This window comes from Paramormyrops kingsleyae, chromosome 1 (assembly GCF_048594095.1).
Source record: "Paramormyrops kingsleyae isolate MSU_618 chromosome 1, PKINGS_0.4, whole genome shotgun sequence".
Classification (NCBI taxonomy): domain Eukaryota; kingdom Metazoa; phylum Chordata; class Actinopteri; order Osteoglossiformes; family Mormyridae; genus Paramormyrops; species Paramormyrops kingsleyae.
The window spans coordinates 35700001-35716140 of NC_132797.1; the positions used below are offsets into that span (position 1 = coordinate 35700001).

The following is a 16140-nucleotide window of genomic DNA, read 5'->3' on the forward strand; positions in this document are numbered from 1 at the left end:
CCTTCGTTACCTCATGCTATATCATCCATGTCAGGTCAAAGATTGTTCAGACAGCCTTTAACTAAAAATTCTATATATACAGTAAAAATATGCTAAATTAAAGATACCCAGAAAGCCACACAATTAAGATACACAGTGCGTTCAGTATATAATGATATTTGTATGTAGTAATAATCACTAAGAACACTTCAGCAGAATGTATAACAAACAGAGATTATTTTTAAACCGAAATAAAATAAGAAAATTCCCTTGGTCAAATAAGACAACCGCACGGACCAATAACATTCTTCACAGTTTGTTAATTTACAAGTTTAATTGCAAGAATTTTAATTAGAATTTTTTTTTCTTTTAACCATTCAATAAGAAAAGCTCTGCCAGATTCTTGTACACAACAGTAATGGGGTAAGTTGTTTGTCCATTTCAGCAGCCGGGCTGTGCGTCTGTGCATCATGCACAGTGTGTATCCTACATGGGAAGGAGATGCTCCTTTTGCTCCTTCTCGTGTTTTCCCTCATAACCCCTCTATGAATATTTAAGTCACTTTCCTGCTGGAAACAGGAGAAGCGACCACAGGCGTCCCACCCGCAGCCCATCGACCCGGAAGCCAGCATCACAGAACCACTTTGTCCTGCGCTCTCCGCCAGATGAAATGGAATCCCTGATGCCCATTTCCTGTGCTCATCAAAGGTGTTTCAGGTGAGCGCCCCCCCCCCGTCCCGCAGATCAAAGTGGGAGCCGGTCATGCCGATTGGAGACGGCTGTGGCATCTGAAAGCAAGTGCTGATGCGGGACGGGGTGGCGCCACTGAGCGCCTCAAAGTCAGCTGGGAAGCCAGGGGACCTCAGGAGCCAATCGCATTTAACACTGCTGAGCGCCTCAAAGCCAGCTGGGAAACCAGGGGACCTCAGGAGCCAATCGCATTTAACACTGCTGAGCACCACGTACATCTGAAGGCCAGCACGCACCATTTCATGCTTCCTTATTACGGCTCCTTTGTTGTGCATCCCACAGTTCTTTCAGGGGTACTTAACCTTGTCATGGACAGAGCACCGGTAAGTGTCTATTCAGGTAGAGGATAATATAAAGTGAGCAGAGTCTAATTTATCATGTTTTCCAGCTTGATGGTGGCCATTCATACATGCGGTCTGCAGAGTGACATGCCGGTGTCCCTTTAAGAGTGAACGATGGATCGGTGCCTTTCATCTGCCCTCCTGTCAAGCAGTAGAAGCGCACATATGTATGGACTGCTGCTCCGTCCTTGACCAGCCACTCCAATGAGGGTATAGATGATAAACGGTCACCACCGTTCATTCATCGCTCCCCGCCCATGCTGGACCAAAGGGATGGCGTGCAGGAGGGTGAAAGCACTGCTCTGATTGCAACACTTGCAACCAGAACGTTCTCAGTGGGGTTCGTGACACGACACAGACCACCCCCCCGGCCCATACTGACAACTCAAGACAGCCCCACATGTGGCTGCTGCTGTGCCACATGATGCCAGTGGGCTGCGGCAGCCCCGCCCTCCCACCCACGTGTTAGCGTGGCTTCGGTGCTGCATTAGCAGGCTCACGAGGCTGACAGCAGGAGATCAGTAATCGCACCTCATCTGATGCGCGATTCGCCAGCCAGTGCAATTCACAGCCCCTACTGTCACCGCTGCTAATTATGTATCGAGATGCTGCTCCGGGTGCTGACTGCGTCCACAAGATGACTGCCAGGTACTGAACAAAACCCTAGGATGCCACAGCATAATTAATGGCCGTTAATGAAACGGGCCGGGTCAACAGCGAGCAGGAGGGACAGGAGGGGAGGCGGGCGAAGGCCTGAGAGGAGCAGCAAGTGGGTGTGGCTTGCCATGCTGGATCTACCGTTAATTCCAGCCCCAGAGGCACCACACAGATTCGGCACGGGGAGTCGATGAAGTGGTTGGATTTAAAATAAATAAATAAACTGATGCACAGGTGACCATGGTTGAGGTGCGGAGAAGGTGCAGAGCTTATAAATTAGCATTACAGGTGTCAAAACAAAGACAAATACACACCCGCTCCTGCTTTATCAGTCCATGCAGAAACTGTGTAGGCAAAGTCTCTTCCCCACGGTCAAAAAAGCATTTTCACTTGACATCTGTTTCACAGAGTATATTAGCATAACCGAACAGCGAGAATTTCAGGCAACAACAAATTTATTTTCCAGGGCTACAAGGAACCATTTACCTAATGTGTGCAAAGTTTCCATTTTACCCATACAGTAATGGGGCCACAGACGAGGATGGACAAGCCTGAAAGGGAGAGTAGGCAATTCTCACCAGAGACAGTGGGACTAATGAGCTGAAATTAACCTCCAGTGAAATAAAGTACAGAGGCTCTCTGAGTATCTGTGCCACCCAAACCATCATGTCCCATTAAGCACACGGTATAGGCCCACACCATCATGTCCCATTAAGCACATGGTATAGACCCACACCATCATGTCCCATTAAGCACGCGGTATAGGCTCACACCATCATGTCCCATTAAGAACGCGGTATAGGCCCACACCACTGTATCTCAAACACCAGGTATAGACCCACACCATCATGTCCCATTAAGCACGCGGTATAGGCCCACACCATTGCATCTCAAACACCTGGTATAGGCCCACACCATCATGTCCCATTAAGCACGCGGTATAGGCCCACACCATCATGTCCCATTAAGCACGCGGTATATGCCCACACCATCATGTCCCATTAAGCACGCGGTATAGGCCCACACCATTGCATCTCAGACACGCAGTATAGGTCCACACCATCGTGTCTCATTAGGCACGCGGTATAAGTTTGCACCATCATGTCCCATTAAGCATGCGGTATAGGACCACACCATTGCATCTCAGACACGCAGTATAGGTCCACACCATCGCGTCCCATTAGGCACGCGGGACGAGTCCCAGTAATAACACTAATTACACCTACCTTCCAACAAGTAATTAGCATATTCTCTCAAGATACAGGCCAGTAGCAGCTAAAACTGTCAGTAAGTGAAAATGACGCGTTCACGCAGCTACATATTTAGAGCATATTCATCCTATTTTTATACTCAAAATTGCTTTCTTTTCTGGTTGTCACAAATGACAACAGCAGGTCTTTGAATTGTTTTTCCATACATTTAATCTTTCCTTGTGCTTTAGAGAATACTTTCATTAGATAAATAAGCATACGCAGTACTAACTGACAAGACACTGTTCAAATACCTATGCACAAAAGTGCTAAAATTAATATAAAGGTCCAAAATTATGAAAATGGCTAGAAATCACTGCAGCCAGTTAAAAGACATTTTAAAAGCAGCCAGTCTCACTTTCTGCGTGTTTATACTGTGTTTTTATAGATATGGATTTATATTAACCTGAGGAAGTGAGCAAAAAGTGACAGCGGAAAAGCTCATAAAACGGCAGCTCTGGGTCCGTCCAGCACACAGTCAGTGTTTATTACTACACTTCCCAGTACAGCATTGCATACACTGCCAGAAGCCACACGCCCCCCAGCACCTCTGACTGCACCACACCGGCGTCTTCACTCTGCCCCCACCTGCCCTGCATGTACTGGTGCTCAGATCAGTTGCATATTTTCATATGTGAAGTATTTCCATCCTATGATTATGCAATTGTGAACAATGGCGTTTACGCCAAATGAATATTATCCCTCTGGTTAGCTGGCAGCCCTTCCCTATTTTATAGATAGCACATAAAGAAAAAAAGAGGAGCAATCAAATGTGTCTATCTAGCGATCAGCATTAAAATCCGTTAGCGGTGTGGAGCTGGAGTCAGTGCCACTGAGGAATAGGTCGGTTTTATTCGGTCTTCCAAAGAAGAAAAATCCTCACTGAGAAATATCAATGAAATGATTAAAAAGGGCAGCTCACTGGGTGACACCGCTGCCTTGCCCCCCCAGGGCTGAGGGTTTGAACCCCACCTCTGCTCTGTGTGTGGAAGGTCCCCTGCAAGGACTTCGCTTTCCTTCCGCAGTTCCAAGGCATTCAGTTAGGCTAACTGGCATCTCGGAATTTCCCATTGTATGTGTGAGCATGTGTACCTGTTCCCTGTGATGGACTGGCATCCCAAACAAAGGTGTATGCTGCCAAGGAGAGGGTCCAGTCCCCCTTGGCCCAGTCTAAGATAAATGGCTTATAGATGGATGGATGGATGGATGGATGGACGGATGGACGGATTATTTCTATGCACATAATTCATGCACTGGGATTAATGTCAAGAATACAATGATGGAAGATCACTGTTTCCACTCTTCACAGGTTAATGTCAAAGCCACGGCCTACGTTTAGCTGGCATTTAGACTTGAGGCTGACAATATGGCGGCTGCTTGTAAGATGGCAGAGGGACTGAACTGCAGCTGCTATAACAGTCAGGTCCTGCAGACTCAGCTCCCGCACTCCCAGGCTGACTATTCAGTGCAGTGTATTAGGATAAGGAGGCTGCCGGCTTCACTCATGAGCTCCAAAGGCTCCTTCTGCAATGCACACATGGCGGGAAGCCGCTTTCAGTGCCACTGGGCTGATTAGCTAGAGCGCTGCCTCCTGCTGCCACCTGCCTCGGAGCCCGGGCCCGGAGAAGGGCATGCCATTGTTCAGCTCCGCCGCTCAAAGGGAGAGGAAGATGTTACCACACGCTACCAGACACAAAGCCCCCAGCCCCCATGTCTGAAGAGATGAAAGGTACATAGCGAGGACTGGAGGGAGTAGGGGGCTATCCATTGTAAACACATCAAAAATCTAAGCAGTGCCAGTTTAGAACTGAGGCCACAAGCCTGAACAGCTGGAGCATAAAAATCCTAGTAGAACTGAAGCCTGCCACGAAATTCTGTTATTTCTTGTTAGTTTTATCGCAGCAGTTAAAAGGAAAAGAAGACTGACCATATATTTCCCAAAAGTTCAGTCTGCATTTCGTTAGTTGTTTGGAAGCACTTCTTCAAAGCCTCATCCAGCTGATCACCAGCTTCATCAGCAGCCTTTAATTATGAACTCCCAGTTTCAGAAGTGCCACTGCCTGAAGTATTAAAGACTACATTTTTATTGAGACACAAAATGCTTGTTTGGAAAGCTGAATAATGGGCAATTTACCTGAACACTGTTTAACCAAAGTACAATAAAAAACATTGCTAAAAACTTCCTGCATTTTTATTAGTTCAATAAAATTAATGCAAACTGAAAAGCATACAAAAGGTGGTCTTCTCTGCACCACACTGACATATTTAGATATCACAGTGTTATAAATAGTAACAAACACTGAAGTCCAACCAATCTAATCAATCATGTCTAATTACTGAAATAGATAAATGGAAATAAAAATGCCAGGGCTTCAAACAGCCAGAGCACTTCAGCGCGTTCCACTGAGCTTGCAACCGCCCAGGACCCCCAAAGCAGCCTGTTGAAGTGGTTGCCATGGTGAAGCCCCAGGGGGGTGGCTGGGATGCTTGGTGCCGACGTACGTGCCTGCGAAAGGCGACAGCATGCCGGCTGCTTCACACTGTACCTCCCGGGGGAGTCCGACAGAGCGGACACAACACAGACCTGCCTGTGTGTCTGTGAGGAGGCGGGCAGGGGTGCTGGGATGGGGGTTTGAAGAACGGGACAAGCAGAGTGGCAGGAATCTTATAGGGAATATCCAAGAAGGGTCAGCTGAATGTCCCTAAAATCATCAGCAGGCTACCACTCACTCTGCAGAAAGCTGGGGACCGGCTAATCTGCAGCTCCTCCTGTCACCCTGGGCACGTTCAACCTCGCCCCGGACCAAGGGCCACGAGCCCTACACAGAACGGCAGCACACAGACACAGGTCTGAGGCTGCCGAATGACACCTCGGCGGCAGCGAGAGGTGAGACAGGGCTACCAAGGCTGCATCAGCGGGAGAAGCCGTAACAGGGAGGAGATGGTGCACTGTCTGCCGGGGTCACGTCAGCAGGAGAAGCCGGAAGAGGGAGGAGATGGTGCACTGTCTGCCGGGGCCGCGTCGGCGGGAGAAGCCGGAAGAGGGAGGAGATGGTGCACTGTCTGCCGGGGGCCGCGTCGGCGGGAGAAGCCGTAACAGGGAGGAGATGGTGCACTGTCTGCCGGGGCCGCGTCGGCGGGAGAAGCCGTAACAGGGAGGAGATGGTGCACTGTCTGCCGGGGCCGCGTCGGCGGGAGAAGCCGGAAGAGGGAGGAGATGGTGCACTGTCTGCCGGGGTCATGTCGGCGGGAGAAGCCGGAACAGGGAGGAGATGGTGCACTGTCTGCCGGGGTCACGTCGGCGGGAGAAGCCGGAAGAGGGAGGAGATGGTGCACTGTCTGCCGGGGTCGCGTCGGCGGGAGAAGCCGGAAGAGGGAGGAGATGGTGCACTGTCTGCGGGGGTCGCGTCGGCGGGAGAAGCCGGAAGAGGGAGGAGATGGTGCACTGTCTGCGGGGGTCGCGTCGGCGGGAGAAGCCGGAAGAGGGAGGAGATGGTGCACTGTCTGCGGGGGTCGCGTCGGCGGGAGAAGCCGGAAGAGGGAGGAGATGGTGCACTGTCTGCGGGGGTCGCGTCGGCGGGAGAAGCCGGAAGAGGGAGGAGATGGTGCACTGTCTGCCAAGCTAATAGGGTAATTAGGCCGTCCACAAGCATGCCTGTCTGCCCCCAGGCACACCAGCCACGGAGGAGTGAGAGCAGGACAGGAAGAAGACCTTTTCCACTGCTTCATGTACGCTCTTGCCATGGCGAATGCCAGGGAGGGGAGGAGACAGGGGGTGAGGAGGGGAGTCGAACAGGCGATGGTCTCTTTTACAGGAGATGCTTGTTTGTTTGGATACAGAAAATAACCTTCCCGTCCATACAGGGGAAATCAAAAGTACAGCCGAAACATACACTGGATTCAAAATGCGTCAGGGCCATTTTCACACATGGGAAAAAACATTAACAGCCTTAATATGAGATTTAAAAGGGAAAGTCAGCGACTAATTCTTCATGCTTGGTGCACATACCTTCCAACTGGGAAATCACACGTATTCCAGCTGGGAATCACAATCATATGTTTTTAATTAGAGGCATTTCTTTTTCCAGACAGAAAAAGCGGCATTGAACAGCCACAATTACACTAAGTTACACAAATTAAGGTTAATTATGTCATATTTCACATTCGATAGTAGGCAGTTCTAGGAAATAACCGTCACGATAAAAAAGGAACAATCTTCTGCAGGAAATCTGGAAGCACTTAGAGCTCCTGAACTCTTTTACATGTAATGTTTTCCGCTGGTACATTTCAGTTTGGCGGCAGATGAAATTGCACTTAAGTGAGTTTGGGATCTTTATCATAAGTAATGATAATAAGGCAAAATGCGTTTCGGGTTAAAAGCAGCAAACCAAAATAAGAAAATAAAATGCTTGTTAATATCAAGATTGGGAGGAAAACCCTCTACAGCGGTGCGCCTCAAGAAATCTATTATAGTGAAAGTTAATGGGAATAATTTAAAAACAATGTCTGAGTGTGTGCCCTTGCATTAATGTGCAAGAGGGACACTGATAGAGGGAATTTGGCAAAAGCAGCCTCTCTTCCATCTGTTTCAAGGATGTAATACAGTCTAATGGAGCTACTCTACCACCTGGTGCCCCAGCCACAGAGATAAACACAAGACCGTAGGACAAGGCTCTTACCAAAGTTTCTAACACAGGGCTGAAGTGTTTCACACAAGAGCTTTCTGAGTAACTCTGCCTGTGTTCCAACCATTAGCATTACATAAGTAAGGGTACTGCATCCGCAGTGAGTACTGATGGGGGCCTAGAATTAGCATCCTCTCCTGCCATCGTCGGGCCGCAGACTCCGCCGTGGGCCATGGAGGGGTTCACAGGAGAACGCCATGTCTCCATGGAGGAGACAATAAAGCCCGAGGCGGGGCAGGGAGAGCGAGGCGTGTTGGTGGCAAGGCAGGATCAATCATCTCAATCAGAGGGCGAACAGGGCGCCTGGCTCCTGGACTAATGCGGGAAGCTGGTCCCTGATTGGGCGAGGGGAGCGAGGGGAGCACGGTGGCGGCTGGGAGGCACGCTCCCACACGCGGGGCCGCTCCGGCCGCTGGCACAGCTCAATCTCCTGCACTTAACCGTTAGGCAGAGCGCGTGGGGGTGGGGAGAACCACGGTTAACGGTTGGTTGGCTGTAATTACAGCACTGCGGTGGAGCCGAGGAATGGCCACGATGCCTGTAAGTGACGGGCGGATCCTGGGAGGGTGCGGCCTGGCCGGGGGCCCAGTCAGCAGGCTGCAGTATCAAGTCCTGGATTGCCTGAGACTCCCCTCCCACCATAACCACACTTTGGCTGCAGCTCCAGAACGAGCTCCTAAAGGCCTTGAAAGGTCTTATGCAAATACCATATACAGACAGTGCAGGGGCCGGTCTTACTGAGGAGGCAGATGAGAGGGTCTGACTGAACATCAGGTGGGGAAGGTCAGAGCCACGGAGATCTGCTTGGTTCTGTGGCCCACAAGGGAACCATCCAGTGATGATGCGTTAATATACATGTGCTGATGTGCTTAAAACCAAAGCAAAGACCTTTAGGAGTTTCAGAAGGGAAGCATCACTGGCATAGTAATAGTAATATAGGAGGGTCAGCACTGAGCCCAGTGCGTCACTGTGTGCTTGAGCCCAGTGCGTCACTGTGTGCCTGAGCCCAGTGCGTCACTGTGTGCCAGCTCACACTCAGGGAACACAAGCGCACTGCTTGGTGCGCACCCCGGCAAGCCAAACAAGAACAATTAAACGCGTAACTGGCCGTCAGACGTAACCTCGTTTGCAAAGTCAATCACCCACAGCATCCCTTGTGATACGATATTGGCTCGTTCCCTTCCACAGGTGGAGGGCCCAGCTGCAATATCGGCCCTGGCACAGCGTCAGCGACAGATTGGACGCCGGGCCCCGGGGGGGTGACTCTGGGGGTGGTCGCTGGGGTTTCCGGCTTCCGCATCAGCACAGCTAGCCGACCCAGTGCCCTCTGGATGCTGGCCCAGGGACGCCTGATGCTCCCTGGGGCTGCCAGTCACATTACATCATGTGTTAGCATAGCAACAGGGCTAACACTCTACGCAAGGCAAGCTGCTGATATCGCTAAGCATCCAAAACTGTGGGCCCTCGAGGATTCAAACGACCCTACGCATCGCAGCCGGACACTGCTGTTAACTCAAGAAACACACCACCATAAACTTATGGAAATTACAGTCTATATTCTCGATCTTACATCCGTTTTCAACATGCTACACTCAGCGATCACTACGCCACCTCCCCAACACGCATGAGCAATCCCAATAACCACTGCGATACGCCCCCTCCCCAACACGCATGAGCAATCCCAATAACCTCCGCGATATACAAAAAAATTGAACACACAACTGAACAATTAAAGCTAACATTAACGTTTTCTTTTGTAAAACATAAACATGACAACACTGCAGCCCCACCAAACTTCTCAGGGGTGACGAATATACTGATTAAAAAAGCTGGAATTCACCCAGGGCTGAGCAGTTGACTGCTGTAAAGTAGTAGTAGTAAGTAGTAGTAGTAAAAGCAGGTTTACCTCAACAATCCAAACCCCTTCTTCTTTGTCTTCTTATCATTCTCGTCAAGGTCATCAGGCTTCTTCTTGTCTCTGTCCTTTCCCTTGCCTTTCCCCTTCTCCTTCCTGCCTTTAGCCTTCTTCTTCTTGTCCTTCTTGCCTTCCTCTGCATCCCCAAGCCCCTGCCTGGATGAGCTGCTGGCGGGGGTGTCCCTCCCAGAGCTCTGGTCTGACATGTCATCTGGTTGAAGACAGAAAAACAAAAACAAAGTCACATGACCACAAAGGAGGTATCAACTCTGCACTGTTTTAAAAAAAACAAACAAACTGCAGATTATGTGTAACTTCAGCCACTAGTTTGCCTATAGCACCCAAAGTAGAAATTAATGTAAGTTACAGTAAAACTTTAATTCTTTTTAATAATCATAAAACTAAAGCAGATTTTACATTTTCTTGCCAAGTAAAGATGTTACACTGTAGAGGATTAAATCATTTCATAGCGATTGACTTTTTGCAGCCCTTTTTGTTGAGGGACTAATGGCACGCGGACAAAGCAGCAGAGAGGGTCATCACTTAAAGCCCGCTGACAAAACCATCTGTTAGCAGGCAGCCGCAGCGAGGCAGCACGTGGACATCGATCCCCACCGCTTCCCCCCAAGCTGGGCACTTTATCTCGCTGCACTCCGAGGCCCGTCACATGGTCACTTTAGAGCAGGGTACAGATGTAAATCTGCAAGGGCCTTGAGGAGATGGAGGCCCTTTCCACTGATATCTGGGGAATGACAACCTGCAAGATGGCGCCTTGCACTGGAGATCGACCCCACATGGCCAGCTGAATCCTTTACACCAGATTTTTATTTCCAGTGGTGCACAACTGCATAATTAATCTTTTTTTCCTCTGGCAGATAAGTGAAGCACTCTGGTATTAAATGGGATTGCTTTTCACACTCATTGTCACCCAAGTGCTTCTACTCTCTTGTTATTAAACGGGATGTCACTACCTCCGCTGCGGTCTGAGAAGTTAATAAGTACACACATTTCCAAGTCAGTCCCCTAAGACTCTGAGCAGCTAGGTTTATAAGCCGGGATTCCCGGTTCTCCACGTAGACTCAGAGGAGACGACGTTCCCTTTGAGAAACACTGATTCCGAGGCCCCTCGATCAGTGGGGTGCCATATGAGATGTGTCTACACGCTTAAACATGCATCACATGCAGCGGAACCTGCGCCCATGCGCAAAAAACAGGCTTCAGAGCCGCATAAGAACAGCCTTTATGCACAGATATACCTATGGGAACTAAGTATACATGCTTAAACTAACATCAGACCAGCTTAAACACAAACCACAGTTAGTTCTACATGCTCAAACATGAACAGGGAGAGCCTGAAGATGCTGTTATGCACCATATCCAAGCAACTGAAACATCCTATAGCCTACAGCTCAAATTTAAAAACTATTACAATGCAAGATCTTATCAGAGAAAAAGGGTTAGAACAAAGCCGTCAAACAAAAGTTCCTGGAGGTTGACATATTGATGCTCATTCTGATCGACTCCATTGGTCAAATTATGGTTATGGTTAAGTAGCCAAGGGGTTTTTCAACCTGGGGTCAGATTTTATGGTAGGGCGTCCCTAGCTCTGCTCTATTTTCATATAGTAGTTCTTGGTTCAAAAAGAGTCTAAATCCCCTGGAGTAGCCACATAAATATATGTAACGATGCCATTTATTGTGGAAAAGAATTTGAAAAATTGAAAAGCATTGAAGTGTGTCCCTGTGACACTACAGTTCAGTGTGACTGAGTGTCCAGGACTGTCACGTACCCTTGCGAGGACTCGTCGTTTCCTGATGCGAATGAGATCTGAGGCAGCTTCAGGTCAGGCCCGGCTCCTCTCCTCTCGGGAGCAGTGCACTGGAGCTTCCTCACGCCGGTACTCACTGATGTAACGCGACCCGGCTTAATCACCCTAATCCCTCACTTCTGACATTAGGCGGGCACATCTATGATGTGAGGATGCCGCGCTCAGGCAGAACCTGCTCAGGCAGCCATCTCGAGAGCAGCAAAGCTGCTTAAAAGAACCCAGTGAGAATGCAGAGAAGCAAGCAGAAGGCTGTGGATCAGGCCCTACGACTCCAGGGAGTTGCTACTGTCCTGCTCCTGGTACTACTGCTGTGTGTAACACTGCTAAGAGTTTTGCCCCTGAGATGCAATGGGATCAGCAGCCTATTACACGGTGGGTGATGGAAAAGGAGAAGTATTCTGCTTTGTTCACTTCAGAAGTAATTCTCATATTGTTCTAATCCAGAGGACTGTGTACATGAGTTCTCAGCACATGCATGCCTAGCGTGTCATCTCTGCATTGAACACACATGACATCACCCTCACTTATATAGACAAACTGTCAGCGGTTTGACAAGGAATAATACAGGAACCCAGATGGTATATAAAGAATTTCAAATCCCTCACTCAATAGACTGGAGATCATCTACATCCAGGACAACATTTTTCAGGCCAGCAAGGCTCCAGAGGGGCCGTCATGCTGTGGTGAACTGAGCAAGGAGCAGCTTCAAGCTGCCATCTGCAAGGTGTCAGTCATCTGGGCCGTCTGGGCTGGACGGGCTTCACTCAGAGCAGGAGCCACTCAGCTCTCCACAGATGGCTCTGATCTCACCACGTAGCCAATTAGCCAACATCAACACATGAGGCTACATCAGGATATGAGGCCACATGAATGACAGTGAGGATCTGCACGGCCATGTTTGCATTGCCTGAATCTCTGAGGAACTCTCCACAGTGCAAAATGTCCATCAAAATAAGGGGGTCAAACATTCCAGTGCATACTACAGTATAAACTAGCAAAGGGCGGATTTCAGCTACAGAACTTTGTTAAACGAAATGCAATGATTATTGGTAGCTGCATGTGTCTTTGGAAACCAGCTGCTGCAAGTATTTTTTCACTGTGTGCTCGTCCTGCCCTGGGGACTGAGACTGACCATCGTCCTGCCCTGGGGACTGAGACAGACCATCGTCCTGCCCTGGGGACTGAGACTGACCATCGTCCTGCCCAGGGGACTGAGATTGACCATCGTCCTGCCCTGGGGACTGAGACTGACGATCGTCCTGCCCTGGGAACTGAGACTCAACATCGTCCTGCCCTGGGGACTGAGACTCACCATCGTCCTGCTCTGCTGGGCCATCGTAGGACTTGTCAATGGCGGCACGGAAGCTCTCGTTGCAGCCGCGTCCACGCACCATGTGGGGTCGCGGACGATGGAAGGGAAGGTCACCCTTCTTCACCTCCGACACAGCCGTCTGTAGGCTCTCCAGCGAGCTGGACTTCTTCAGGCCCAGCGTGGGACCCAGTTCCTGGGAAGGAGACACCTCTGTGGGAAAGAAAGGGAGGCTATGTTAGTGTTTAAGAAGACAAAATGAGGATGAAGGACAAGAGGAAGAGCCTGGCAGGGGGATTGCATGGGGAGAGGGGCAATTAAGGGGTATTAACATGAACCAGTAAGGAAATAAAGAAAAGAAAAAAAAGAGGCAGGAAGAAGGAGGGATGATGAAAGGCGACCATGAAAACAAGCCATTCGTGTGATAGGATGAGAAAATGTAACCAAAAAGCAAAAGCACAAAATTAATTAAACATGCAAAACAGGATGAGATGGGGGGACAAAAGAAGGGAAAATATTAAAAGAAAAATGGCTGAGGAGGGGTACTATATCAGGCAGAAGACAGAGAAAAAGATGAATAATCCCATCTTCTGAAGAGACAGGAAATAAACAGACTATTTTTATATACATTTTAAAATTTATGACAATTTTAAAGGTGGTAAATGTTGACCTGAGACAAAAACATCCCAAAAAAACTAAAGCCCTGCCAAGACAATCTAAAGATGCTCTCCCAGGTTTTAGCACACACAGGCATTTTAAAATTCAGCCGTATGTGTGAAGGAACATTTTTAGCATAAGTTAGGAGGAATGCCGTGAAAGTAAACCCTAAAAGACAACAAAACGAAGCAAACTCCAGAGCCCATTTGAACTTCAAACTTGATGTATGAAAGTGACTTTCAAAATGCACTCAGCCTCTGATGTATGTCAGCACGGCGCCAGCAGCACAGCTCTGACCAATCAGTGCTGATGCATACCACAACAAGCCTCTACCCCCCAGGAGTCTGCTCTCAGAAATGAAGGACAGGGCCGCACACCAAAACAACGAGTTATGCAGATCCAACGCATTGTCCATTAATCAAGAAACCATCAATTTGACAGCGTTGATGAGGCTGAATCCCAATAAGATTCAACTCCAGACGTTCCATCCCTGTTTTGTATAGCTAACGAGTGTTTAAATGAACCGGCAAGAGAAATAGCTGGACTAATCTATAATTGTCACAGGCAAAGATCTTTCTCCTGGCATCTGCACCTTTAGGGACAAAACGTACAAAACATAAATGTGTCACTTCACCAGGGCAGCAAGGCACCCCATGGAAACACGGAAGGTGTGAGTGAACATGTGAGTAAACGGGGATACGCAGTGTGATGAGTTACCTGTACATGCATGTCTAGGGCACACTGAGCAGTGGGCGGTAACGTGCTTTTACTTTTAGGTCGAGCAGTTAGCAGATTGACAAGCCATGAAAAGATTACTATAGGGTGTCATACTATACATTCAACAGATACATTCAACTGAGGATGTGTTCTTTCCACAAGCAGAAAATCCCTTGAGGTACTTTGGCTTTTGATGGCAGACAACAGGTATCACACATGGACTCTCCGTCATGGGTGACAAAATGTCTTAAAACTGAAAACCGGGCTGTTATTTCAAGTGTTTTTCTCTTCATCAAGTTCCTCTTAACTCCCTCTAAGGAACGACACTCTCCAATGCCTATCCTGCCCCTTGTGTTAGATTAACATGGCATTTCAAACAGAACAAACCAAGTGGATAAACCACAGGCCATATTCCTGAGTAAGCGCCCATACTAGAGTGAACGGGAGATGTGAGGTATAATTGTCAGGTTCCCCCCTGTGTTCCTGCCACAGGTACAGGATTTAAAAGGTCAGCTGTCATGGTGACGGGCCTGTTTGGGTGACACAGTCCATATTTAACCAGGCCTCTCTGATTACCAGGATCATCAAGACTCATCTCATCTCTGAAGGTCTGGAGGTCCATTTGACGTACCCTAATAAATTCAGGTCTTAACACCTTTCAAGGGAACTCATAAAATTCCCCATTTCCCTTTCACCTGGAAATGTACAATTGATTCTGTAGTTTTATTATGGATATGAAATTCTCAGTCCACTCGTCAGTTGCACTAAAGTCGTATCTCTATTTCAAAACAGGCAATAGACTAGTCAAAAAACACTGCATGAGCCAGTGGGCCAAATCAGCCTGGACCATCTGAGCCAATGACCACTGTAAGTAAATTCTGTTACTTGCTTCCGTTTGTCCCCTAATTCTGTGAAACCCTCACAGCTTCCCAAATGAACTGAAGACAAATAAAGGTAAATAGCAGAGTGACAACATCGCCCATGCAACAGCCTGTCTCCCTGCCAGCCCAGCAGTTACTGGTTTATTTTACTGGCAGTGGCAGATCATTGTGTGTGTGTGTGTGTGTGGGGGGGGTGCCCATCCTTTGCCAATGCCATTAAAAGGCAAAGAACTTTAAAGGCCTCTAGCTGATGAACACTATTTCTTCAGAGGAACTGACACTGAAGAACATAAGAACATAATAAATTTACAAACGAGAGGAGGCCATTTGGGCCATCAAGCTCGTTTGAGGAGAACTTAACTAATAGCTCAGAGTTGTTAAAATCTTATCTAGCTCTGACTGAAAGGGACCCAGGGTTTTAGCTTGTGCTATACTAGTAGGAAGACTATTCCATACTCTAACTACACGCTGTGTAAAGAAGTGCTTCCTCAAATTCGTTTTAAAATGTTCAACCGCTAATTTCCACTTATGGCCACGAGTTCTATTATTTAAACTAATACTGAAATAGCCATTTGGCTGAACAGCATCCAGACCTGTTAGAATCTTATATACCTGGATCATGTCCCCCCTAAGTCTCCTTTGCTCAAGGCTAAACAGATTCAGCTCAGCTAACCTCTCCTCATAAGTCATTCCTCTAAGACCAGGAATCATTCTTGTAGCCCTACGTTGAACCCTTTCCAAGGCAGCAATGTCCTTTTAAGGTATGGTGACCAAACCTGCACACAATATTCTAGGTGGGGTCTTACCAAACAATTGTATAATTATAGCATCACCTCCCTTGACTTAAAGAGCAAGAGCAACAAGCAGAGACAAGGAAAGAGAGACTGGCATTTCCACCGGGCCGCGCCGCAGTAACTGCCTCCCTCACACAAGCAGAGACAAGGAAAGAGAGACTCGCATTTCCACCGGGCCGCGCCGCAGTAACTGCCTCCCTCACACAATCAGAGACAAGGAAAGAGAGACTCGCATTTCCACCGGGCCGCGCCGCAGTAACTGCCTCCCTCACACAATCAGAGACAAGGAAAGAGAGACTCGCATTTCCACCGGGCCGCGCCACAGTAACTGCCTCCCTCACACAAGCAGAGACAAGGAAAGAGAGACTCGCATTTCC

At 48.4% G+C, this 16140-nt stretch overlaps 1 protein-coding gene across 4 annotated transcripts in view; it reads right to left on the reverse strand.

Annotated features, from left to right (window-relative positions):
• pard3bb (par-3 family cell polarity regulator beta b) overlaps window positions 1–16140 on the reverse strand; it is a 162984-nt gene that overhangs the window by 42426 nt on the left and 104418 nt on the right. For all 4 annotated transcript variants that reach the window (XM_023805839.2, XM_023805840.2, XM_023805841.2 and 1 more), the window contains 2 exons: window positions 12718–12927; window positions 9569–9788 (listed from right to left, as the gene is read on the reverse strand). In XM_023805839.2, coding sequence (XP_023661607.1) covers window positions 9569–9788; window positions 12718–12927 — 430 coding nt within the window. The remainder of the gene's footprint in view (window positions 1–9568; window positions 9789–12717; window positions 12928–16140) is intronic.